General features: G+C 33.2%; 1 protein-coding gene across 11 annotated transcripts in view; it reads right to left on the reverse strand.

Annotated features, from left to right (window-relative positions):
• The window catches only part of MIPOL1 (mirror-image polydactyly 1), a 326,266-nt gene that overhangs the window by 221,325 nt on the left and 76,967 nt on the right, over positions 1-27,974 (reverse strand). For 9 of the 11 annotated variants that reach the window (XM_067028562.1, XM_067028563.1, XM_067028566.1 and 6 more), the window contains 4 exons: positions 23,144-23,375; positions 21,258-21,393; positions 19,878-19,983; positions 234-363 (listed from right to left, as the gene is read on the reverse strand). In XM_067028562.1, the coding sequence (XP_066884663.1) occupies positions 234-363; positions 19,878-19,983; positions 21,258-21,393; positions 23,144-23,375 (604 nt within the window). Of the gene's footprint in view, positions 1-233; positions 364-19,877; positions 19,984-21,257; positions 21,394-23,143; positions 23,376-24,385; positions 24,431-27,974 lie in introns of all 11 variants that reach the window. The other 2 variants (XM_067028564.1, XM_067028567.1) reach the window with 1 other exon arrangement.

Genomic DNA, 27,974 nt, shown 5'->3' on the forward strand with positions numbered 1-27,974 from the left:
CTGTACTAAGAGTGTTGTGCATTTCTTTCTTTCTTTTCTTTTTTTCTTTTTGTTTTTTTCAGTGACTGAAAACTACTAGCATGCCAAAAGTTTTAGAAAAAGACTGTGGGGATATGGAATTTACCACTGTAACATATAAGCATCAGTAACATTTTTAAACATGTAACCACCACATAATTCATGTACTTTATAAATGCTCCTAATGTCATATGTAGTTTTAAATGTGTACATACAGTTTTAGAGACATTTCCATATGCTTGGATCGTGCAACTGCTTCATCTCTCTCCTCATTGGCTAACTGCAGTCGAGACATAATAGCTTCATCACGTTCTCTCTGTGCAAAATACACCTCTTCAACCAGAGCTACCAAAATATATAATTCATAATTAATTAACAAAAATAAAAATGCATACTTTTAGCAAAAATAAAAAGCAAAAAAAATTTATTCAACTGAGTTAGCATCAATTAATTTGTTTACTTGATAAAACATTAACTTTTTAAGCTACTGCAAAATTGAGATACTGTTTCATACCCATAAAAGCAAAAATTAAAAGGTCAAATAGTAAAAAAATATTGAGCTCGTGAAATAAAGGAAACACTCAAATATACTGCAGATAGGTGTATATGTTTCAACAACCATCTGATAAGCAATTTGGCAATGCTGAAGTTGTGCCTAGTCCATAATCTGGCAAATCTCCTCTTTGGTATGAAGCCTAGAGAAATTTTTGCACATGTGCACAAGGAAACATGTATAAAAATACTTAGGAACAATGTATAAAAATGTTTATTTCAGCATTATATAACAGCAAAAACTTACAAATAACCCAATTGTCCAATAACTGGAGCAGGAATAAATAAATTACTATACATTAAAAATGGAATACTATGCAGCATTTAAATGAATTAACTATGGACAAATGGACAAATCTCAAAAATGAAAATTTGACAAAAATAGCAAGTTGCAAAATAGAGCAAATCTATTATTCGTGGATAGACACAATTAGTAAAAAGTATTAAAATAAACATGGAAATGATAAACACCAAATTCAGGGCAGTAGTTACCTCAGTAAGATGATGGAAGGAGAGGAAAGAGGAGAGTAAATGGGGGCAGAGTTGTGTTGGTTTAGCACTGAACATCTCCGGGGGCACCATTTATATCGATTATAATACAAATGACATCATGTAAATTTCTGAAGCACTATATAGGGAGCTTTTATGTTACCTGAAACTGTCATTTCTCAAACTTAATTTCTACTTGAAATCTTACATATCTTTTAAAATATCACTACAATTTTAGACAGAAAGGGGCTCAAATACTTGGATCACTGAACCAAATTTATTTATACTGTCAAACCACAAAATAAAAAACTTAGGAAAGACATTTGAAATGTTCTTTTAGGTCATAAACCACTGGGTTTCTGCTAAGATTTGTCATAAATTAATACACTGTTAATCAAGATAGTTACTTTTATATTACTTAAATTATAAGTAGTGGAAAAGAAACAAAACCCTGAAAAAAAAGCAATGGTATCTTTTCCATAATACAGTATATAATGGAACATGCAATGGCAAAGCAAAAGTCAAAACTACTTCTAAGAAGCTAAGCCTAAGGGAAGATGAATAAATTAATTAATTCATCAAATATTTATCAAGCTCCTGTAGCAGTCATCAATCCAGTTTTAAGGAATATGAATATAGCAGTCTACGAAGTCCTTGTCATCCTAGAGTATACATTCTACTACAGGGAAACAGAGAGTAGAGAGAAAAACAGGCCAAAAATTCGGTAGGTAGGTAGGTATGTAGATGGATTGCTTTGAAGGAAAATACAGCTGTATCAGAGAAAAGAGTGATTTGGTAGATGGGGAATAGGGCAGACTATTTTAGAAAGGGTGGTCAGAAAAGACCTTTTTAAATAAGTGACATTTCAGCACATTCACATAAAGGAAGAGTAACCATATTCATATTTGAAAGTAGACGAAGCTGAAGAAAAACCGGGACAAAGGCCCTAGAAGTATCAGCGATATAACAGCAATACGGCTGGAGCACAGAGGGTGAGAGTTTTGGGAGATCACACTGGAAGTCACAGCAAGGAATTAAGATCTCATCTAAATATGATGGTAGCCAATGGCGGTTTCTGAGCAAGGAAATGACAGCATCACATTTACGTTTAAAAAGGAATTCTGGCTTTCGGGTGAGAAGTAGGTCATAGGTGGGGCAAACATGGAAGCAAATTCCAGTAGGGAGACTATAGGAGTGGTTCAAGCAAGAGTTCACATCAATAACCCACAAGAATAACCCTTTCCCTGAAACTTTAAGCTACCTAGAAATAAATATCAACTTCTAGAATAGGAACAATTTGAACAGATCTGTGTTTCAGAAGGAAACTCCCAGAGATTAGCATTCAGTGTGTGGAAGATGCAGGGATCACCTGCATCAACTTTCAAAAGTTGCAGGTTGGATTGTACATGCCCCTTAACCCAATATTAGATTATTATAAAAGTCCACATAAGAAACAATGAAACCCTGAATTAAGACAAGAGCAGCACAAAAGAGAAAGAACATAGATTCAATTCACAACAAAAAGTTAAGTATGTACCAAATTTCAGAGGAGAGAAAAATAGGACAGGTGACTTCACTAAGGCATCCCTCAACCTATCAAAAGGTAATCTCCATGAAACTCTGGGGTGAACAGGCTACTCTTCTCCTTACTGCTGCCACATAGATTCCAAGGCAAAAAAAAAAAAAAAAAAAAAAAAGTCTTAGCTTAGCATTCAAGGAAAACTGGAGTCTAGCTCTAGCCTACCTTCCAGCATCATCTACCACCATATTCCCTTTAGGACAGTATTTCACTAAATACAGGATGTGAAACACATTTTTTAATAGTTATGTCACTTTAATGTATATTAGAAAACCATAACTAGCACATCAGACTTATAATATTCCTGAGTGGCATTTAATTTAATGTCCAATTAAAATTCAAATTTCTTTAAATTACCCATATTGTTGATGTAGATGCCAAAAAAGGGTAATTTTCCATTATTTCATTTATTTAAAGTTCAAAACCAAAAAAGAATGGCCTGGCTATTAAACTTAGGATAATGGTTACTAACTTTTGGAGGTAGTACTAGAAGGGAGGATGAGGAACTTTTCGTGATATCTAGTGATATTCTATTGGTAATATTTGGTTTTTTTTACATCTGGGTGCTGGTTATACAAGTGTGTTCGTTTTCTGAGATTCATAAAACTGCTACAGTTATTTTGTACTTTTTGGGTACAGACGTTAAAACTAAAAAAATTCCATTAAAATATATATTTATCTAGTTAAAAAGATGAGATTTTTAAAGAAAAACATTAAGTGAATAACAGGAAAAAAGTTAGCATATATGATAAAATCTTTGAGAGTACATGTTAGGATTAAATTTTAAGCAACACAGCCTTTTCCTTCTGGTCAAGACAGGGTAGCAGGATCCAAATTTGTATTCCCACTTAAAACAATTTTTTTTTAATGGACAAAAAATGCATGGGATGACAGCTTTCAAGATGATAAGGAAACAAAGGCAGTGACCTGAGAGAGGAAAACAAAGGAGTTGAGCCCTATGACTGGCCCAGCTTAATACATTGAAAGTTTTCTGGACATGGCACAGGAAAGGAAGAATCCAGGAGGAGGCCAGCAGATTCCACAATTTGAAGAGAGAAGAGTCTAGGGAAACCAAAGCAGCTAGACTTCACAAGACAGACTATCAGAGGAAAAAACAGCTGCAAAGAGAGAAAGCTTTGGAGACATGCAGAAGGTATTCCTCAAGAAATCAGCTGAGGACTGAGCACACACATGTGAGTAAACTACCCATGCAGGGGAAAGAGCCTCCTGAAAGTTTTAGAGGCATCAGTGCCCTGAGCTCCACAAAACCAAAAATAGTAGGTGTTCCCACTAGCCAGATTGGAAAAACTCATGATTCATGAACTACTACATAGAATACACAGAAGGGTCTTGCTTCAGTAGTGGGGATTAATTAACCCTAGATTTAACACTGCTCTGGTAATAACCTACCTATCTTTAAAGCATGACCCAGAAGTAGTGACCTGTTTCCAAGAAACATAACTATATCTCAGAACAAAGCTCAAAGATATTTTATAAAAACACAAAAATAGCAGCTCCCCAAATAGTAAAGTTCATCATGTCTGATATCCAATTATGAGGCATGCAATCAAGCAGCAAAATTAGGACACATAACACAAATTTAATCAGCTAAAACTGATCATTTTGTCAACTAATACATAATCTTATTTCATGTATGTTTCTTTTTAAAAACACCTTAGTTAATATATATTGTTGATTTATTAGCACTGAACTCATGGCCAACAGTACAATAACTCGTGCCTGAACAAAGTTTACCCATAACATACAACACAGCCTTCCATGCTTCGGAAACATTAGATTGCATTTCAGCACGGAGCTGTTTTAAACAGTGAAATCACCAATAGAAGGTACAAAAATGCAATAAATGTAGCACTAAATAAGCTGCAAAAAGGACACTTATTTACAATATAAGAGCCGAAACATAAAAGCAGAGTGTGGCCTTAAGATGATCAGATTGTTTTTCTTTTCTTGGTGTGTCATTTGGTAATATTGATAGATTTTTAAATGGTAAACCAACCTTGCATTCCACAAAATAAATCACAGTCCTAAATGCAAAACCTAAAATTATAAAAGTTCTGGAGGAAAACCTCTTTGACTTTAGGTAGGCAAAGTTTCCTAACTATAATAATAGCAAAGTATAAACCAATTTTTAAAAATTGGTAAGTAGGACTTTAATTCAATTAAAAATTTCCACTCTTCAAAAGATGCTAAGAAAATGAAAAGACAAGCCACAGACTGGAAGAAAATAATTGCAAAGCATATATCTGACAAAAAGACTTGTATCTAGAACATAATTTTAAAAACTCTCAAAGCTCAATAACAAGGAAACAAAAAACCCAATTAAAAATTGGGCAAAAACCTTGAACACTTTTTTCAAAGTAGATATATTGATGGTAATAAACAGAAGAAAATGTGCTCAACAGCTTTAATCATTACAGAAATGCAAATTAAAACTATGAGATAGCCACCACACACAGCTGACCCTTGAACAACACTGGGGTTAGAGGTGGACCCCCCCCACCTCCTGCAGTCAAAAATCCGTGTATAACTTTACAGTTGGTCCTCTGCATCCACAGATGCAGAACTGTTGATCATGTAGTACAGTAGTATGTAGTTATTGAAAAAAATGTCCATATAAGTGGACTTGCGCAGTTTAAATCGGTTTTGTTCAAGGGTTAACTATACAAACCTATTACAATGACTTATATGAAAGGCTGATTAAGGATGTTGGCAACGATGTAAAACAATCTGGAACTTTCATACACTGCTGGTGGAATGTAATGTCAGTTTCTTAAAAAAGTAACATACACCCACCACAAGATTCAGCTATTCCACTCTTAAGTATTTATCCAAGAGAAATTAAAGCATAGAAATTAAAGCATATGTCTAAATACAAAGACTTTAATACAAATATTCATAGCATCTTTATTTATAATGGCCAAAACCCAGAAACACCCCAAATATTTAGTAACAGATGAATGGTTAAACTAACTATATAACAAATTGTGCTAGAACAACTGGATATTCTCATGTATAAAACCAAATGTTTTTAATCAACAGTTTAGATAAAGTTAAGGAATTCTTGCTATGAACACAGCTTTTGGAAGATCCAGTAGCTTCCAGTACAATTTTCATATATTTTTTAAGGCTGTATCATTACTCCTATGTGGTTGTCTGTGCCACTTTATTCTGTTTCTATGTATCAATTCATCATGCTGTTTTGAAAGAAATTTCTGCCCATAATGTAGTACACAGTAATGAGTTTTATTTTCCCCTTCTAGTTGCATACAATCTCCTAGGAAGGATATGCATAACAGCTTAGAGAAAACAATGTGATGTATTATGAAGAATATGGGCTTTAATTCAGATCCAAGGTGTTGTCACAGTAAAGTTAGACAACTTTAAAAAAAAAATTTTTTTAACATCTTTATTTGAGTATAACTGTTTTACAATAGTGTGTTAGTTTCTCCTTTACAACAAAGTGAATCAGTTATACATATACATATGTTCCTGTATTTCTTCCCTCTTGCATCACCCTCCCTCCCACCCTCCCTATCCCACCCCTCTAGGTGGTCACAAAGCACCTAGTGAACTCCCTGTGAACTCCCTGTGCTATGCGGCAGCTTCCCACCAGCTATCTAACTAGTGTGTATATGTCCCTGCCACTCTCTCATATCATCACAGCTTACCCTTCCCCCTCCCCATATCCTCAAGTCCATGCTCTAGTAGGTCTGAGGCAACTTTTTTTTTATACTTTTCTTAAATTATGTTAGTCACCGTTCAGGTGTATAAAATGCACAGAATACCATCAGTTATGGTTCTTAGGGGAAATTAAATGAGATGATATATAAAAGCTCTTAGTCAAATAAAGTAGATTCTCAACAAACGTTAGTTCCATGCCACCAATACCATCATCACCCTCAATCCACAGACTCACAATTTGGCTTCATTTCCACACATATTAAAAATGTGATTTTGATTAATTTGGACCATTTATATCTATAACCATTTCAACATTTCTTGCTTTTTTCATTTTCACCTTTTTCACTGGCATGCAAAAACTACAAATGGGAACTGAAGGAGATATTATTATTCAGAACACATTCAGAACACTACAGCATAATGACATAGGTCTGTACAAAATATGATATTCTAAGATATTTTTACATTATAAAATACTTCTAATTTGTGGGTCAGATAGGATGCACAAAGTGATGCTAAACAGTCACCTAGGTACAGATTAACATGTATGTTATATTGCCCTGTAATATTCTGGCATATTGAAAGGTTAAAACACTATTTACTAAACTTTAAATGCCGACAGGCTTCCTATCACTTCTGTATAGAGTGATGAGATCTTTATAAAGTGACATTTAATGTAAGCTGTGTTCTACTTTATATACAATAACACTTCATTGAAAAGGTAAGGCTGTTAATATCAAGGGCTTTAATAAGTCTTATTAACTCTATGCTTAAAGAAAAATGCTTTACATCAAGGGTATATTTGGTCCTGTGTGATGAAGAGAAAACATTTTTTCCTCTATAATGCTGTATCAACTCTAAATATATAAACAATGTGTGTATTTAAAGTATTCTAAGGTTAAATTTTAAAATGCCATAAAACACACACACACAAATCTGATTATATATTTTATAAATGCTAAGAAAAGTTTTCCAAAAGTAAGGTATTACAAAATGATAATTTTAACACCTATTAGGTTATATGTGAAATTTGTTGATTACAAAAAACCTGATTCTTTTTCTAGAATTCAGTACTTCTAAAGAATCAATGTGCAACTCTCAAATATTTTCAGTAAAGAAAACTTAATTGTAAACACTGAGCTTTTCCAAGGTAGATGACTATTACAAAGTTCACTAGAAAATCAATATAGCATTTTAGTTGGAATTTGCTCATTAAACACCCACAGCTCTAATGCAAATTATGATGGAATGAATAAAGCAAATACATATGCTTCTTTCTTTTTATTAAATGTAAAATCTACTGTTAATTGCATCTCGTATGTCATACAAACTTTTCTCCTTAACTATTAAATAGAAGCTTTAACAAAAGTCATTAGAGATTCTCTTTCTTTGACTTGAATAAATTTCAATATTTGTTCAGTAAAGGTTCACAGCAGTTAAATTACATTAACAAATATTATTAGCTACTATGTAAGCCAGCCCAGTAAAATACTTGTATTGTAGGTAGAACAAATCATTGGGTGTTTACAATAATATTTGGATATCTCCATTTTTAAACACGGTTATCAAATATCCTATAATTCTTAGTCAAATGAGAAAGATTCAGAGAGGATCACCCCCACCCCCCACCCACAAATACTCAAATTTGTTTAGTAAGCTAATTGTTTTCTAATATAGGCAAAAGTAAATATGAAGAAGCTGAACCATACTAAGTATGAGTTTATTGAATCAAGACAGAGTACATATTTCCTTAGTAGAACCCAAGTCTATTGACAAGCCCATATTCTACACTTCTCAAACTACTTTAAAAATACAGTAGCAGTGAGACAGTATATTGGAAAACAATCTAGTTTAAACACTGAATCATGATTCTCTAAATAACATAATTTGGAGGACAGACATTTCCCAGGAAAAAGAATCCATTTAACATCTTCAAGGTAGTTATGTAAACAGAAAAGGCTGAAATAAGGAGAGGGAAGAAGAAATCATTAGGATTTGAATTTGAAACATGTAAAATAATCACTGATTACAATTCAGCTTCCAAAATTCTAAGCAACAAGTATAACATAGATAATAGTTCGGTAAAAGACTTTATCATATATATAAGAATTTCAGATTGTCTGAGCATTTACTATTATTGTTTTACATGATGTGAAATGAATTCCTTGCAAACATAACATTTAGTGTTTTACAAAACCACCACATATATATTCCAGAACCACAAACATTATGCTATGTCTTAATTTCCTTAAAATTTATAATTTCTCTTTCTTGGCATAAATTATTATAAATTTAAACACAGATGGTAAATGCCACACACCAGTAGAGAATTAACCAACCGACTCCAAGTAGTTTGATGGTTCTACTCTTGGCATTACACTGCTGGATTCAACTTATTTCTTCAGAACTTCTTTTACAAGCCAGAATATTGTATTTCTAAAACTGGATTTGAATGTTCACAATTTTACATGATTATTCTGTAAATAACCTTTTCTGATTAAAAATACACGCTCGTAGAAATGTGGGCACAGAAATGTTTTGCATAGTTTTATAACTTTATGTGCATAATTAAAATAAACAGGATATGTTCTCATATTCTTCAGTATTATTCAAAATTATAAAATAGAATAGAATTTAATCATTTGGACATCACATATTTGATTGAACTAAGATGCTCCTAAAATCAGATTTAACACTGTTTCCAATTATTCACTATATAAACAACACTGTAATGAACATCTTTGTACACAAATCTTTATGTATATACACAGGTAATTACTAAGGAAAATTCCTAGAAGTATGATTATTACATTAAAAAAGTTTTTAAGCTCTTTACATGTTTTAAAATTTTCCTCTGTAAAACTGCTATAAATTTATATTTACCAAGAGTATAGAAACTGCTAAAGCTTGATTAGAAAATTACGCAAAATTGTGACTTTAAGTAGCAAAAATATAAAACAGTAACTTTTTGGCAAAACTCACCATCATCATATACATGTATTGAGTACAGATAACTCAAAGACAATATAAGAACACTTTCTAAAACTGTGCTTTTTACATTCATACCTTTAATATATCTGATATTAGAGCTATAAATTTTTTTACATGTTTATTAGAGTATAATTGGTTTACAATGTTGTGTTACTTTCTGCTGTATACGAAGTGAATCAGCTATATGTACACATATATCCCCATACCACCTCCTTCTTGCGTCTCCCTTCCACCCTCCCTATCCTACCCCTCTAGGTGGTCACAAAGCACAGAGCTGATCTCCCTGTGCTATGTAGCTGCTTCCCACTAGCTATCTATTTTACATTTGGTAGTGTATATATATGCCAATGCTACTCTCTCACTTCGTCCCAGCTTACCCTTCCCCCTCCCTGTGTCCTCAGGTCCATTCTCTACATCTGTGTCTTTATTCCTCTCCTGCCCCTAGGTTCTTCAGAACCTTTTTTTTTTTTTTTTTTTAGATTCCATATATATGTGTTAGCATACGGTATTTGTTTTTCTCTTTCTGACTTACTTCACTCCGTATGACAGACTCTAGGTCCATCCACCTCACTACAAATAACTCAATTTCCTTTCCTTTCATGGCTGAGTAATATTCTAGTGTATATATGTGCCACATCTTCTTTATCCATTCATCTGTTGATGGACACTTAGGTTGCTTCCATGTCCTGGCTATTGTAAATAGTGCTGCAATGAACACTATAGTACATGACTCTTTTTTTTTTTTTTTTTTGTGGTATGCGGGCCTCTCACTGTTGTGGCCTCTCCCATTGTGGAGCGCAGGCTCCGGACGCACAGGCTCAGTGGCCATAGCTCACGGACCCAGCCGCTCCGCGGCATGTGGGATCTTCCCGGACCGGGGCACGAACCCGTGTCCCCTGCATCGGCAGGCGGATTCTCAACCACTGCGCCACCAGGGAAGCCCCCATGACTCTTTTTGAATCCTGGTTTTCTCAGGGTGTATGCCCAGTAGTGGGATTGCTGGGTCGTATGGTACTTCTATTTTTAGTTTTCTAAGGAACCTCCATACTGTTCTCCATAGTGGCTGTATCAATTTACATTCCCATTACATTCCCATGGGTTGCCTTTTCTCCACAATCTCTCCAGCATTTATTGATTGTAGATTTTTTGATGATGGCCATTCTGATGGGTGTGAGGTGTAGTTTTGATTTGCATTTCTCTAATGATTAGTGATGTTGAGCATCCTTTCATTTGTTTGTTGGCAATTTGTATATCTTCTTTGCAGAAATGACTATTTAGGTCTTTGCCCGTTTTTGGATTGGGTTGTTTGTTTTATAGATATTGAGCTGCATGAGCTGCTTGTAAATTTTGGAGATTAATCCTTTGTCAGTTGCTTCATTTGCAAATATTTTCTCCCATTCTGAGGGTTGTCTTTTCGTCTTATGCTTTCCTTTGCTCTGAAAAAGCTTTTAAGTTTCATTAGGTCCCACTTGTTTATTTTTGTTTTTATTTCCATTACTCTAGGAGATGGGTCAAAAAGGATCTTGCTGCAATTTATGTCATAGAGTGTTCTGCCTGTGTTTTCCTCTAAGAGTTTAATAGTGTCTGGCCTTACATTTAGGTCTTTAATCCATTTTGGGTTTATTTTTGTGTATGGTGTTAGGGAGTATTCTAATTTCATTCTTGTACATGTAGCTGTCCAATTTTCCCAGCACCACTTATTGAAGAGGCTATCTTTTCTCCACTGTATATTCTTGCCTCCTTTATCAAAGATAAGGTGACCATATGTGCATGGGATTATTTCTGGGCTTTCTATCCTGTTCCTTTGATCTATATTTCTGTTTTTGTGCCAGTACCATGCAGTCTTGATTACTGTAGCTTTGTAGAATTGTCTGAAGTCTGGGAGCCTGATTCCTCCAACTCCATTTTTCTTTCTCAAGATTGCTTTGGCTATTCGGGGTCTTTTGTGTTTCCATACAAATTGTGAAATTTTTTGTTCTAGTTCTATTAAAAATGCCATTGGTAGTTTGTTAGGGATTGCACTGAATCTGCAGATTGTTTTGGGTAGTAGAGTCATTTTCACAGTGTTGATTCTTCTCATCTAAAAACATGGTATATCTCTCCACCTGTTTGTATCACCTTTAATTCCTTTCATCAGTGTCTTAGTTTTCTGCATACAGGTCTTTTGTCTCCTTAGGTAGGTTTATTCCTAGGTATTTTATTCTTTTTGTTTCAGTGGTAAATGGGAGTGTTTCCTTAATTTCTCTTTCAAATTTTTCATCATTAGTGTATAGGAATGCAAGAGATTTCTGTGCATTAATTTTGTATCCTGCTACTTTACCAAATTCATTTAGAGCTATAATTTTTAATATAAAAGCAATAAGCTTATCCCTTAAGTGTTAAAGTCAATATCAATAATTTTATACACTTCTGAAATATACTATTAAGGGGTATTTAACTTATTTTCTGCACAGAGTTTCTACTTTAAATTTTAACAGATACCAATATGAAAATTCTGTGAAATATAACTGCTACCTAAACTTTTTCCAAGATAATTTCCTCTTTAGAATTGGTTATTGTTATGTATAATGGTTTCTCTCTTTTCCTCTGTGAGACAGAGTGAAGCAATGGGAAGACTATAAGCCTTGGAATCAGATGCACTAAGGTTCAAGTCACAGTCTTGACACTTAATACCGACCATGTGCCTTTGGGCAAGTTACTTATAAGTCTCTCCAGGTTTACTTCCTCCCATGTAAAATGTATATATTCACTAATTTACCAGATTATTTTAAGGATTAAAGACAATGTATAGAAGCACCTAGGATATAACTGGTACTCAGTGAATTATAGCTAATATTAATATTTGATTATTTTTATCTTTATGAAATTCTTAAATCTTTCATAATGTCAGAAGTCATGAAAAGATTTTTGTTCTGTTTAGCTTTTAATTTACATTCATAGTTCACTGCTAATAGATTTTAAAAGGGAAATAAACAGAAAAGTGAAACAAAAATGTTTGAAATGGAGGATTGGATGATGAGAAAAATTACCACTGAGATATATATATTTATTAGAATTTATTACATTTTACTTAAACGTGAATCTGAAATAAAAGAAATGGGATGCACAGAATTTGGGTTTTAATCTAATATATACCTATGATAAACCTTCGTGTAGACTGTTACAACAGCATTTCCTTTGTTTCCCTGTTAGTTTTTACATAATGTGAATACTATCATTATAATGTGATCTCATGTTACAAAATTGGCCATACTCTACCTGTAAGCATTATTTGACCTGGCACTCATTATAATTTTCATACTCATAGGATTCTACAGCCAAAGATAATAATATAATCAGCATTCTACCTATCAATATTTCTAACTGCTGTATTTCACAGAGATGGGACTTTTTGTTTTTATCTGAAATGACTAGTTATATTCTTGAAGTCCTTTTTCCTTCCAAATTAAAAAAATATATAGATAGATACATGTAATGCTCCGTTATATTAATACTGTTACACCATTTAAGTGTTAAAGACTAACATTTTATTAATGCCCATTTATATACAGAAAAATGGGATTCCATTGTGCATTATTTCTTAAAAGCAAGTATTACACTATTTTCTGTTCTTCTGATATATAGAACTAACTGACTCTTGTTCTTCTTAATCATTATATGGTCAGCATCGTTTGAGATATGATAAATGGTAACATAATTTTTTTTACAAGAGAACAATGTAAACATTTTGTATTACATAACAATTTTTATTTTTCCATGTTAATTAGTTGGGATGTCTTAATATATTTGCTATAACAGTAGATTACATACCTATACTTTTAACATTTACATGTTAACCTGAATAGAAAAACTTAAGTTATACGTTTCAGGGATTCTATGTTCTGATGCTTTGGACAATAACATTAAACTCATCTTGTCTCTACCAAAAATAAAAGAACATTCTCTGTAATAAGAAGGGCTTAACAATATTTTTTTAATTTACAAGTCAGTCTAAATATGGGTGCCCAGGGAAGAATCTATGTTTAAAGAGAAAAAGCAGTTTAAACGCTTGCAGAATCAGTACAGTATGCTAACTAAGCAAATTATATAACCACTGAATTATATGTAAAATGTAACTAAGATAAATAGATAGATAGATAGATTGATTGATTTATATAAATATAAGACTTAAAGAACTAAGGAGTTCTTTTGACTAAAACCCAATATTGGCCTTATTTCAGTTTAATTGGAAGAGGATCTCAAATTCATCTTCTCCATGAGATATCAGGAACGTGGATTTCTCTTTGTACCAAAGGTTAATAAGAAATGTGTCTGCAAAAGTCAAACAGCATTAAATACCAAAATCTGATTATTATTCTACAGGAGTTGTTCTGTCATTCATAATCTCTCCATGCTCCAAGCTTCCACAGCTAATCTTTAATGGATGACATGCAAGAAAGAAAAATAACTAACATATAGAGCAGAGACTCTAAAGTGAGCATTTAAGAAATAGAAATATAAGGCTTTTAAAGAAATATAAGTATTTTAAGTATCACAAAAAAACATTAAAACTATTTAAATAAATACTGTTGTGTAAAAATGTACACATCTGTATACTGTAAATGCAATAGATTAATAAAAATTAAGAGACATTAAACTCTAGACAATGCCCACTGAGACTGTTTCAGAAAAATGAAAGGCTTAATTAAACAAATTATTTTTAAAAGTTATAACCACGCCACTCAAGTAAGAGTGATTAAATTAAATGGATTCAGGTCAGGTCATACAATACTATCTCTCACTGTCAAACTTAATTTAAATAAAAGAATTTTTGAAGTATTTATGGTTTAATCATTTTATTTAGATGAGAAAAGACATTTACCTAAAGGACAGAGACAATGTTTCACTTGTGCTTCTCGAAAACATGCCCTACTATTTGAAGGTCATACATGCCAATAATTTATAAATCATATAATTTAATGAGTTAAAACATAATAAGACCTACTTATCAAATTCCTTTATTTTCTTTTTTGTAGAGAGGTAAAATTTTTTTTTATATTTTCAAACTTTCTAAATAAGGTTAATTCTGAAAGTCAAGGAAAACTAAAACCTGTGTGGATAAGATGAAGTAAATAAAATATATTTTTAACAAGGAATACATATCAATTCTTTGTGAAACAAAACCATATATAAGTAGTTATGAGATAGTTATTTATGTTAGTTACACTTTGATATGCCCCCTATTAGATCAAGAAGTCTTGAGAAAACACGATGGTGACATCATCACCTTATCATCATAATTACCATTTATTGAGTGCTTTCTAATGGGTTAAGTACTTCACAAACATTATCTCACTTAAACGTCACCAAACTATAATATAGTAGGTTTTAAGCAAATCTTAGTGAGGCTGTCACTTACACATGACAAGTAGTAGAAAGATTAGAACAAAGGTCTGAATCCAAAGTCTAAGCATTTAACCACTATCTACTACAATGGCGTATTATGAATGAGAAGTGACTGCAAACACAAGACATGTTTGAAATATCAAATCTGTTTTATTTGCTGATGCATATTCAGTGCCTAGCACAGTGCCTAGTACATGAAAACCCCTCAACAAATATTTCTTTAATTTTTAAAGAAGTTAGCATAGTCCCTATTAAGCACCTAATAAAAACAGTATCAATGGTGATGATGATGATGATGGTGATGTCAAAAAAGTAGGGGAAGATAAAAAGGTCAACCATTTGAGATTTTATCATGACGCAGGACACAACGGAGTTTCCAACTCTCATGAGATCACATTATAATGATAGTATTCACATTATGTAAAACTAACAGGGATGCAAAGGAAATGCTGTTGTAACAGTCTACATGAAGGTTTTCATAGGTATGTATTAGATTAAAACCCAAATTCTGTGCATCCCATTTCTTTTATTTCAGATTCATGTTTAAGTAAAATGTAATAAATGCTAATATATATATATCTCAATGGTAATTTTTCTCATCATCCAATTCTTCGTTTCAAACTTTTTTGTTTCACTTTTCTGTTTATCTCCCTTTTAAAATCTATTAGCAGTGAACTATGAATGTAAATTAAAAGCTAAACAGAACAAAATTTTTTCATGACTTCTGACATTATGAAAGATTTAAGAATTTCATAAAGATAAAAATAATCTAATATTAATATTAGCTATAATTCACTGAGTACCAGTTATATCCTAGGTGCCTCTATACATTGTCTCTAATCCTTAAAATAATCTGGTAAATTAGTTAATATTTACATCTTACATGGGAGGAAGTAAACCTGGAGGGGCTAATAAGTAACTTGCCCAAAGGCACATGGTCGGTATTAAGTGTCAAGACTGTGACTTGAACCTTAGTGCATCTGATTCCAAGGCTTATAGTCTTTCCATTGCTTCAACCTGTCTCACAAAGTACTGGGAACATTTTGTTTTATGTGGTTTTGATTATACAAGATTCTTATTCTTATAAATTATACAATTAGCTGGGGAGACAAGTTGGACTAACATATACGTAAGTTACACAATAAAGACATAAAAGTAAAAAAGGGAAAAATCTGAAGGACAAGAAAAATGGCACAGGTAAAATGGCAAGATCTGATCAAAGCCATCACATGGATTTCATAAGATGTTGTTTTATGTAATCTTTACGTGTCAAACCTATCACAGGAATTATTTTAAGATTAGTGAGCAAGTAACTTAAAAAAAAAAACCACATCTTTTAAAAGTAATGTTACTTTTTCTAATACTAAATCACTGCAGAAAACCTGAAAAGGCAGAAAAAATCCTGCTAACTGAAGCATTTATACACCCATTAACACTATCAAAATTTGACTCTCATTTTATATTATATATACGTGTATATAGTTTTTTAACAAAACTTATAAATACAGCTTCCCCCTACTTCTTTCACTTAACTTTAATTCATAAAGATTTTTTCATATCATTAAATATTCTTTAAAAACGTTTTTTAATTACTGCACAATGTCTCATACCATAAAGGTACCTGAATTTATTTAACCATTGCCTTATTATTCGATTGATTCTAATTCTATTGCTATAACAACTAATACTGATATGAATTATCATATATATATATAAATCATTACATTTAATATACTCAAAGAAAATGGCTATTTCCTTAGAATACCTCACATTTTAATTAACATTTTATTTGAAAAATCTATAGACATACATTTTTGTATCCTATTTGCAATTTCCAATGTTCAGATGTTTTAGCATGTATTTCTTTTAATGTGGAATATTTTGACTTTTAAAACATTTTATATTCTGCTTAAGTATACTATAATACTTTTATGTGTATGCACATTTGTAATCTACTTTAGCAAATACATTTTTATTTTGAATATAAAAATGAGCAGTGATAGAAACAAACATCCATGCTTGTGTGTATTCTTTGTTCTTTCATACGACTAAATAAAACATTTATCACATGTACTCATAGTCCCATAATGTTCCTCTTTCTATGAGGGTAGTAACATACTTTTTTTTGTTATTGTGTTTAGCTTTTTGATTGCACTTACTACTGGATCAGGTAGGAGATAAGCTTTTTCAAGATTAGCTTTTCTTTTTTAAGATAAACTTTTAAAAAATTCATGTGTAATGAGAAAATATGAAAAAGTTCAAGAGTTACCAAGAGTCAGTTGATAAACTTCCGGTAGTTTCAAACCAATGGATTTCTTAAACAATTCAGTTTTTTTCTTTTGACATATTATAATAATAATTCTAAGGTTAAAAGTAAAATATCTTAAAGTTTTTTAATAAGATAGAACTAAAACATTAAAAAGTAAAGATACATTTTGAAAATTTATACTTTAAAAAACAGGGGATTTAAATTTTGAGTCATTTTTTTCTTTTTTTTAAATTTATTTATTTTTGGTTGCATTGAGTGTTCGTTGCTGCACACAGGCTTTCTCTAGCTGAGGTGAGTGGGGGCTACTCTTCATTGCGGTGCGCGGGCTTCTCATTGTGGTGGCTTCTCTTGTTGTGAAGCACAGGCTCTAGGCATGCGGGCTTCAGTAGCTGTGGCACATGGGCTCAGTAGTTGTGGCTCACGGGCTCTAGAGCACAGGCTCAGTAGTTGTGGCACATGGGCCTAGTTGCTCCGCAGCATGTGGAATCTTCCCAGACTAGGGGTCGAACCCACGTGCCCTGCATTGGCAGGAAGATTCTTAACCACTGCACCACCAGGGAAGTCCCTGAGCCATTTTTATATGGTTGGACATGTTTCTTTAGGATTGCTTAGTTTCAGAGAAACTATATAGCACTGCTATTTTCATCAATTTAGGGAACTATAAAAATATCCTAAACATCTTTCAAACATTCAACATTTATTGAAATAGTATTTTGGGGCTTCCCTGGTGGCACAGTGGTTGAGAGTCCGCCTGCCGATGCAGGGGACACGGGTTTGTGCCCTGGTCCGGGAAGATTCCACATGTCGTGGAGTGGCTAGGCCCGTGAGCCATGGCCACTGAGCCTGTGCTCCGCAACGGGAGAGGCCACAATAGTGAGAGGCCCGTGTACCGCAAAAAAAAAAAAAAAAAAAAAAAAAAGAAAGAAATAGTATTTTGTCATTAATGAGAAGAATTTGATGTTAACAAGAATCATAAAGCAATCAAATTCTTTCCATTTTAGGCATGTGTGATTCATACTGTTTAGTAATAGGGAACCCTTAAATATATACCAATAAATAAATATGTAAAGTATATGATTAGCTATATTACACAAAAGTTTAAGGAGTAAATATTAATGCTTAATGATTTTCCCCTCCAAGAGATAAATGAGCTACGCAGATATATGAATTCATGATTTACAATAAATCACAATGGCTTAAATCTTATTAAATTATATCTGTTAAGACACAAAGTTAAATTATAATGCAAACACCTTAAAACAAATGTACTTCTTGTAATACCATTCCAGCAATTAGTATACATATTTGATTATAAAAAGCCAAGAAACTTCTAAATTGTTCTAAATTTATATTTGAATTATTCATTTTTAACATACTGTTAGTTTTCCTTAAAATATATTACTCTCATATTTCCCCACTAAAAAAGAAACAAAAAATTCATAGTAGTTTAACATAATAGAAAAACAACCGCCTGGTATTTGGCTGGAGTATTTATTTATGATCACCTTAGTTATATTTTCATGGTGATGTTCTACTTTGCACAGTAATATTTTCAAGACAGACAGTATCTGTTCATCATGTCTCTGACCTAAAACACCAGAATTCTTTCATATGCAACCAAGTCAAGTGGTTTATTATTTTTTAAAATTTTTTATGTATGTATGGCTGCGTTGGGTCTTCCTTGCTGCACTTGGGCTTTCTCTGGTTGCAGTGATTGGGGGCTACTCTTCATTGGTGTGTATGGGCTTCTCATTGCAGTGGCTTCTCTTGTTGAGGAGCACAGGCTTCAGTGGTTGTGGCACACAGGCTTCAGTAGTTGTGGCTCGCGGGCTCTAGAGCACAGGCTCAGTAGTTGTGACGCACAGGCTTAGTAGCTCTGAGGCATGTGGGATCTGCTTGAACCAGTGTCCTCTGCATTGGCAGATGGATTTTTAACCATTGCGCCACCAGCGAAGTCCCAGGTTAAGTGATTTATAAAGTATGATGATTACTTCAAACTAATCACAAAATACAATTACTTTTTAAAAGCATTCCAATTGATAAAAAAAATGTTAAAATAAAGGATCTATAAAATGCCTCTGAATGCTAATTTCTACTATTCTATGAAATGTCTCTTTTCTTAACACACTAAAACAGTGTGAGGAAGAGAGTCACAGGGATAATATATAAACTGTAGAGAGAGAGAGACAGAGTCCATCAGAGACAACTGAGAATCACCTGATCATATCTGTAACACATCACAGATACATTTTAAAAATTTTCTCCTTGCCATGACCTGTGAATGAAGATAGACTCCAAAACATATTTCAGGCATTCATTTATAATCTTAAACTCTGGCAACCTTTTACCAGAAAACATTATCTTCAGGGAAAGATCTTTTCAGGGCAAACATTATCTTCATCATCATCCATGTCATCAGATGAAAATTAATTAACTGCACAAAACAGGTTTTTGAATCAAATGTAGGTTTTCACTGGCAATGAATATATGACTATCTTCATACAAAGAAGTATTTCCTCTTAACAAGCTAAAACAATAAGTGGTATGTGAACTGCTGGTTGAAAGGTAGAGGCACTGGTAATCATTATTTCCCCTTGTTTGTTCAGACCCTTCCAACAAAACAAACAACCTTTTTGTGATTGGATTGACATGGTGTTAACAATGCATTTAATGCCCAAATCAGTATGAATACAGGTAAAGCTCTCACTAATACCAGTACCAGGATGTTAAAGCCACCTATTTTCTAAGCAGCCAAAAAAAAAAAGAAAGAAAGAAGACAGAGCTTTCCCTCCTTTGACAAATAAGCTAGTATGCTACTATTCATCAAGCCACATCAGATAATAACCTTGTGTATGATTGTGAATGCCATATGTTAATACTGATCTACTATACCTGCTGTTTTTTCAGCAATTTGAGCTTCTGTTGCTTTTTCTTGGAGTTCCAGTTTAAGCTTTAGTTTTCTCTGTTCTTTATCTTCTTTAGTCAGTTTTTCTTGAAGCTAAAACACATTGAAATAAAAATAGATTCTTACTAATAAATTTCTTGCACAAATATAATTAATACCGAAGATAATTTTTACTTTTCTCTAGACCCTTGTAGAATAACTGTATTAACTTACTGAATACATAACTCCAGGGGAAAAAAAAATTTAAGGTTTTAAGATATTTTATAAAATAATTATTACCTGAAATGACATAGAAATTATAAAAATATTTTAATATACACTTAATTTATGTGTGTGTATAGGCAAATGAAATTAAAGAAGGAACAACATTATTATTAAAAATAACTACTGTAGCAAAAAGCAATCTGATCCATTCTTTTGTCTTAAAGCAAAAGACTTGGAAGGGACTATCATAACAAAATAATGGGTAGCACAAATTATAGTTTCTCTTAGTAATTCTAATATTTCGAAACAAAATTAATTAAGATAATAATCTTAATATTTGATACAAATCTCCTTTGAGAATGCTATGCCATCACATTCCATTTAAATTGGCATTGGCACCTGGCTCATAATTGGCATGTAATAAACAGCTGATAAATGAAAATACAGAAAATATCTCAGGCTTTCATACAGGATCCCTCCAAATGTTTTCTTTTTAATTTCTCCCTCTGTTTATGTCATTTATGCTGTTTTCCGTCAGACATGATCAACATTCTTAACATCATGCTTCAGTTTGATTAGGTCAAACAACTAGAATATTAGAGTCAGAAAAGCATATAGAGGTTAAAAAAAAAAGGCAAGCATAGAAAATGCACATTATTTAATAACATTATTTAAAGCTCAAAGGAATGTAACTAGAAAAAGAGTCAGGAAAGATAAAACATGACATGACAAATTGGATTGGACAAAATGTAGCAGTATAAGATAACACAAGCTAAATGACAATATTTCCAAGCCTTGCTACTTTAAAGTTTACATATATTATTGAGGTGAAACACAGGGCACAGATACTACAAAAAAGAAAAACAAGTTAAGAAAGTAACATGAAACCAATGAAGTAAAATTTGAATTTTTTAGGTATCACAGATCTATGAAAAAGGAAGTGATATTGCAAGCCACCAAGGCAGGAAACCAAAGAAATTGCTTTTCACAGCTCATGTCTCAACTCAATCATACTGTGAATGGCATGGTATGGCAACAGCATAAAGCTACTGTTAAAGGATTAAAGTACACAATAAAACTGAATTATGATGAGTGACAAAGCAAACTTAGAAGGTCAACAGCTAAAAGTATACTGTACAATCATCAGACTTTCTATATTGTACCTTTTTATTGCTTGCTTTGAGAATGTCCAATTCTTTGAGAAGCAATGCTATTGTCTCCTCTTTATTTAAGTCTGAAGTAACTTGACAAGGAATCATACATTTGTAATGCATATCATTATTTCTATGTTCCATAATGCTGTAATAAAGAAAACTATTAAAACAATATACATATAATTTCAACTATATAGGATCTATACATTTTATACTTCAAATGAGGGAAACATTTAATTTTAACAGTAAGTACGTAAAGTTACTTAATTTAAATTTTTTATTGTCATGCACTGTTAAGAAAATACTATGGATGAAAAAGATAGAACATTGCAATTTCACAGAGGTGCTAATATACAATATATCACAGAGGTGCTAATATGTCAACTTCACAGGGAGAGCTAAATCTGTGAAAAGCATTTAGTAATGTCTAGAGATTCATGGTTCAGTATATTTAAAGAACGCAGTTTTTAAGGGCTTGTGAATATTAATTCAATTTGTACTTCTTGTCAGGACTCTAGATACATTTCTTTTCTGAAAATGGGAACAATAAATATTTTTTCATTATAATTGACAGAATATCATATTTTCATTATTAAATTTGTAACATTAAAAATGAAAACTTATTCCTGTAACATTTAAGCAAAAAAAAATTTTGGGGGCTTCCTTGGTGACGCCGTGGTTGGGAGTCCGCCTGCCGATGCAGGGGACGCGGGTTCGTGCTCCCGTCCAGGAAGATCCCACATGCCTCAGAGCGGCTGGGCCCGTGAGCCACGGCCGCTGAGCCTGAGTGTCCGGAGCTTGTGCTCCGCAACGGGAGAGGCCACAACAGTGAGAGGACCGCGTACCGCAAAAAAAAAAATTTTTTTTTACAACGTGTATGCTATTTGAGAACAATATTAACTTGTTAGCAAGTACTATAAAGGAAGGGAAGGGAAAAGAGATGACTTTAGCCTAATCTCTATTATTTACTTTTCCCATGTGGTTATAAAGTTTATCACCTCTTCATTCATCCCTACTCCCCAAAAATGTAGTCCAAACTGTACTTTGATAAGAATATAACTAATTGCCAAGAAAGTAGAATATATTAATATATCTACTTCATTATATATTAATATTCATTAATATAGCTATTTCATAAATTTTAAGTAAATAGAAATAGATATTCCTATGTAAAACTCCGTTAAAAAGTATTCCATAAAATATGATTTTTGTCTGGACTGAAAACGTAATATTTATATTTCAATATAGTTATAAATTATATTAGTCATTGAGAATCTTTAAATTTAGTAGTATTTTCATAGTACATGACTAATTATCAAAGTGCTTTTCTCCCATAGGTAAAAGTCACAGGTGTCAAAATTCAAATCCCTTCATGAAATAGGTAGCTACATAAAGTGAATGGGTAGAAACTACAGAATGTAAAATAATAGGGAAGGTAAATGGGAGAGTAGACAACCCTTTCTAAAAGCATTCAAATTCATTTAAATGAAGAACAGTGCTGCCCCAAATCAAATCATATCTTTGGGCTTATTTTGTCTTCGAGCTGCCAGGTTATGGCTGTGAGAATAATATTCCATTCAATATCAACTTAATAGCTATTTCCAGATCCTTAATGAAAGGTCACTTAAAATAATATTCAACAAAACAATATAAAACCTCATGACCTTCATTCAAACTCACCTTGTGCTTTTTCACTCAGTGATTTAGACACATTATATCAATGTAATGAAAATAGTAGAAAACTCTAGGATTAGATTCCTCAAATCCTAATAAGTTAATGATATGTCAAATTTAGTCCATATCAAAAAGAAGAAAAGGAGGGACAGAGAGAGGGAGGAAGGAAGGAAGAGTTCTCCCAATTCTTACTTTCTAAATCTAATGCTGCTAGCACTCACTTGGACTTTTCTGTAGTGCAGTAAGCTGTCTCATCACCTAGATGAGGACTGATGACTTGAAAATTCCTTGATCTCTGCTCTGGCAATTCTATGCCTTCATATGTAGCTTCATTAACTAATTCATTGGATTTCTGATGCATGCTTCCCTTAGAATTCACAGGCAGTTGCTCATCTGGCTGTGTACTTTTATTTCTCCCCGTGGTCTCTTGTTCAAGATAACCATGGGTTACATCTGCATTTAAAACAAAACAAAAACATGAGATATGAAACACCATCGTTACATATTAAATCAATCAAATGAATATTTTTGTGGAAATAAGAGCTCTCACAGCTTTAAACATGCACTTACTAACCTTACTCCTATTGTTATCAGACAAACATGTGCAGGGTGATTTTGCCAAAAATATCTCCATTTCTACAGTCAGTGGACATTTAGAACAGTGGTTTACAACCTTAAGTGCACATCAACTGAGGAGTTTTAAAAAATCCTCAAGCTCAGGCCACATCTTCTACTAATTAAATCAAAATCTCTGGGAGTGATCACATGATTCCAGTATACAATCAAGGGTGGGAACCACTGACTTAGAGGTTATTATTTTCTACATTAACTTTTCTTTCCTAGATTTTGAAAAATAGGATGCAATAAGTTAACTGATTACAGCGAAATGATAATGTGCTTGGAATTTGGGTATTGGACTGAGTTAAAATTCTGGCTTTGCCAAGCACATAACTTTGAGGAAATTACTTTACCCTTCCATACCTCAGATTCTGGTTTGCAAAATGGACACATAATAGTACTTACTTGAGTTGTTGTAAGGATTAACTGAATTAAGCATTAATGAATGCAAAATGCCTGGCCTAGTGTTTGGCACATCAATAAATGTTAGCTATTATTTTTGTAATCATCATCATATAAAAATGGAAATAACATAAGGATAATTATTTTTAACTTCCATTTTGTCAGATATGTATTATACATTAGACAATATTTTGTAATGCCTGGCTATCTCATAAATATTAGTTATTTTAAGCTGTAACTAGTAAATAATAGCTATTTCAAAGGAAGAGTATATCTGATGTTATAGTGAAATTCTGGGGAGAAAATGACACACAAGCAAGTACACAAAACAAACTCTTTTAACCAGTAAATCAGATCAACAGGCACAAACACTGATTGTAACTAGGACTTTATTATTTCCAACAGAAATAATTCTTCAACTTTTAAAAGCAGGTGAATCTCACCTACTTGCTGATGATGCCTTCTTTAACTTGCTGAACTTAAAATCCCTTTGAGGCAGAAGAAGAGTAGTTTTAGAATAAAAACAAATGGACATAAACAAGGTACTCATTCTTTAAGAAGAAATTCTTTGCTTACATATATGCTGAAATTTGGTAGAACCAGTCATAAACTCCAAGTCCTGGACATTATCTTATTGGTGGCTGAATGCTAGATCAGAAACCATTCTTTTTTTTTTTTTTTTTTTTTTTTTTTTTTTGTGGTACGCGGGCCTCTCACTGTTGTGGCCTCTCCCATTGCGGAGCGCAGGCTCCGGACGCACAGGTTCAGCGGCCATGGCTCACGGGCCCAGCCGCTCCGCAGCATGTGGGATCCTCCCGGACCGGGGCACGAACCCGTATCCCCTGCATCGGCAGGCGGACTCTCAACCACTGCGCCACCAGGGAAGCCCAGAAACCATTCATTTTTGGTCAATTACTCTCTATTTCCCTGTGTTTGTGGGAATAAACTGGGAGAAAGTGCTATCATAATTACATACTGTGATATATCTATGAAATTTAATTATATTTTGTTTTAAACTTTAATATAGGTATCTGAAGATTATTTGTTGGTTCTTGACATTTCAAAACAATTTGCTTTAGATGTTCATCATGCTACTTTTCTAGAATAGGCTGGTATTAGTACCCCCAAATCTGAATGAGGTATTATATAAAATTTTTAAAATGGACACTAAGGAATACCACTATCATTAACAGGCCATGCTTTTTTAACACTAACATATAACTTTATAGGCAATTCAAAGAAAGACAATTAATAGTTATGGAAAATAGTATCAAAATAACAAAAATTGTCTCCAGGGGCATATCAGAAGATAACTATTAGGTTCTACGCTATTCTCCAGTTTACGAGGTACAAAGATTCTTCAAAAAGTAAAAGGATAAGCCAAGGAGCATTGCCAGCTAGAAAAAGCCCCCAGTTCCCCATGACAACACCTTATCAATTGCTTCAGAATTTTAAGTCTTGACTCTGTGACCTGTTTTTGAGAACAAACTTACCATTATCTGCAACTTGTCCCATGTTTTCACCTCTATATTTTGGGGTCTAGTGCAGCATCTCTCTTCTTTCAGTTTTTTATTTCTAACCTGTGAGTGCTTACTTTACCCCATCCCTGATATCTATATTGCTATTTGGTTACTAGATTTATAGCTCCCTTTCTCACTTCAGCTTACCTAATGTCAAATTTCATGATTCTTGAACTCTTGGTAAATCACTGCCTTTTAACCTGTGATGGTACTATATTCTCCAAACTGAGAGCAGACATGGAACCTTCTCAATAAGAGGGCTCTTTACTGATCCCTCCTGGATCCTACTAATTATAACCCCCTGAAGTATTATCAAAACAAATTCATCAAGTTCTAACACACTTCTGGATTTTAATTTTAAATGTTTAATATTTCTGAAGAATTCATACTGTACGATTTGGCTCTGTTTCTGGATGTTTCTATCCTTGCTCTGTAGCAAAAGCTTTTAGATTCCTAACTGAAACTGTTCACCAGATATTTGGAACCTGCTCTACAACTATCCATACTCTTCCACTGAGAATTTAATTTTACTTTAGAGTAAACAAAGCTGATTTATAAAATTTTCCTTTGCTCTTTTTTTTTTTTTTGGACCAACTGTTTTAGCAAATGTTGCTTAAATCCTCTGAATGCTCTTAATACTCTTCTACTCTGCCATATTGCATTACCCAATATCAGAATTCGATCATTTGTACAGAAAGTTTGACGCCCTCCATTTATTTATTTATTCATTAATTTAATAATAATCCATGGAAAGGCTGCAGTGTGATATGTCCTGTGATAAGTACTGGGAAAACAAAAACAGATTCTTCCCTCAAGGACTCTACCATGAGAGAAGGAAGACAAACTGATCTAGTAATTTGAATACAATGTACTAAGGAGTATGCTAGGGCTACAGAGACCACATAAAAAACATGCTAGACATCCTGATGCTCTAGTGGAAGACTATGAGAAGATTTCACAAAGGCAGTTGTTCCAAAACAGGACAAGCAGAAATATGCAAAGTAATGAACTGTCAAAGAGTTTGAGCTTGGTGAAGTAAAGAGAAAGTTGACAGACTATAAGAATAAGAGAACAGGAGGAATGAGTACAGAAGAGAAGAAATAGCTTTAGGAAAAACACAAGACATTTGTTGTTGTGAAAGGACAAGATGCTATAGTTGAGGAGTGAAAACTTGTAAAATGAGTAACACTGTAAAGACAAATTCCAAGATGTGGTAGATCTGGGAAGGTGTTGGTTAAACAGATTGATGATGAAGGTACTTGGAGAGGAGGAAATCAAGGTGGGAGTGCCATCTTTCAAGAAACTGAAGTCATTCAGAAAAATGGCAAGAAATGGAGAGGAGAAGTGAAAGACAAATGCAAAAGACTTCACTGACTGCATAAACATGCTAAAGAAGACAGAGCCAGATGAGAAAGCTGACTGATGTTAACAGTCATTTCTTTCTACCTTTTCACTTTGAAATAATTTCAATCTTATAAAAAAGTTGCAAAAATAGTACAAAGAATTATATACACCCTTCATCCAGATTCCTCAATGTTAACATTTTACCACGCTTGCTTTATTATTTATTCTATGTCTGTCTACCTACACATACATAATTTTTTCTGAAACATTTGAGAGTAAGTTGCCGGCATGATACACTTCGACTTTTCAAGTCAAATTTTAAGATACTGCTGTATCATACTTCATTTTACCAAATTTCCTTTATCTTATTCATAGTTCAACTTAAATTCAATTTCTGAGTTAGTACCTCCTCCAACCAAGGGAATACGATAGTAGTGGGCTTCCCTGGTGGCGCAGTGGTTGACAGTCCACCTGCCGATGCAGGGGACACGGGTTCCTGCCCTGGTCAGGGAAGATCCCACATGCCGCGGAGCGGCTGGGCCCGTGAGCCATGGCCGCTGAGCCTTTATGTCTGGAGCCTGTGCTCCGCAACGGGAGAGGCCTCAACAGTGAGAGGCCCGCATACCGCAAAAAAAAAAAAAAAAAAAAAAAAAAAGAGAGATAATACGATAGTATTTAGTTACTCTAACTTAGTCTTCAATTATTTTTCCTAAAATCTCCAGCCCCAGAAGAAGGACTTTTATCAAGTGATAACAGGATGATGCCACTAAAAACTTTAGTTGAGATGTTGTATTAGCCCATCACTTGAAAGAAAATTGCATTAGAAATATACCAATAAAATGCAACAAAAAGTGAAGTTATAGGTCTGTTTCATACACTATTCGAATAGAAAGATAAGATAAATGTTTTAAAGAACAATTCACTTCTGATTCAAATTCATCTCTAGGCAGATGAAAGTTTAAACTAAAACTATTCTGTTGATTGCTCTCTATCTCTCTCATATGGTTTGAAATGGAAACTCTATAACTTTCTTTAGTAATTTGCTTCAGTGTTGAATCAATGTCATTGTTAATTGTTCCATCATTATGACTAACAGAATTAATACTATTTAAATTCATTTCTCCATAGGAACTTATAGGATAAGTTATTAATCTCTTCTTCATAATTC

The sequence above is a fragment of the Kogia breviceps genome, chromosome 3, assembly GCF_026419965.1.
Source record: "Kogia breviceps isolate mKogBre1 chromosome 3, mKogBre1 haplotype 1, whole genome shotgun sequence".
Lineage (NCBI taxonomy): Eukaryota > Metazoa > Chordata > Mammalia > Artiodactyla > Physeteridae > Kogia > Kogia breviceps.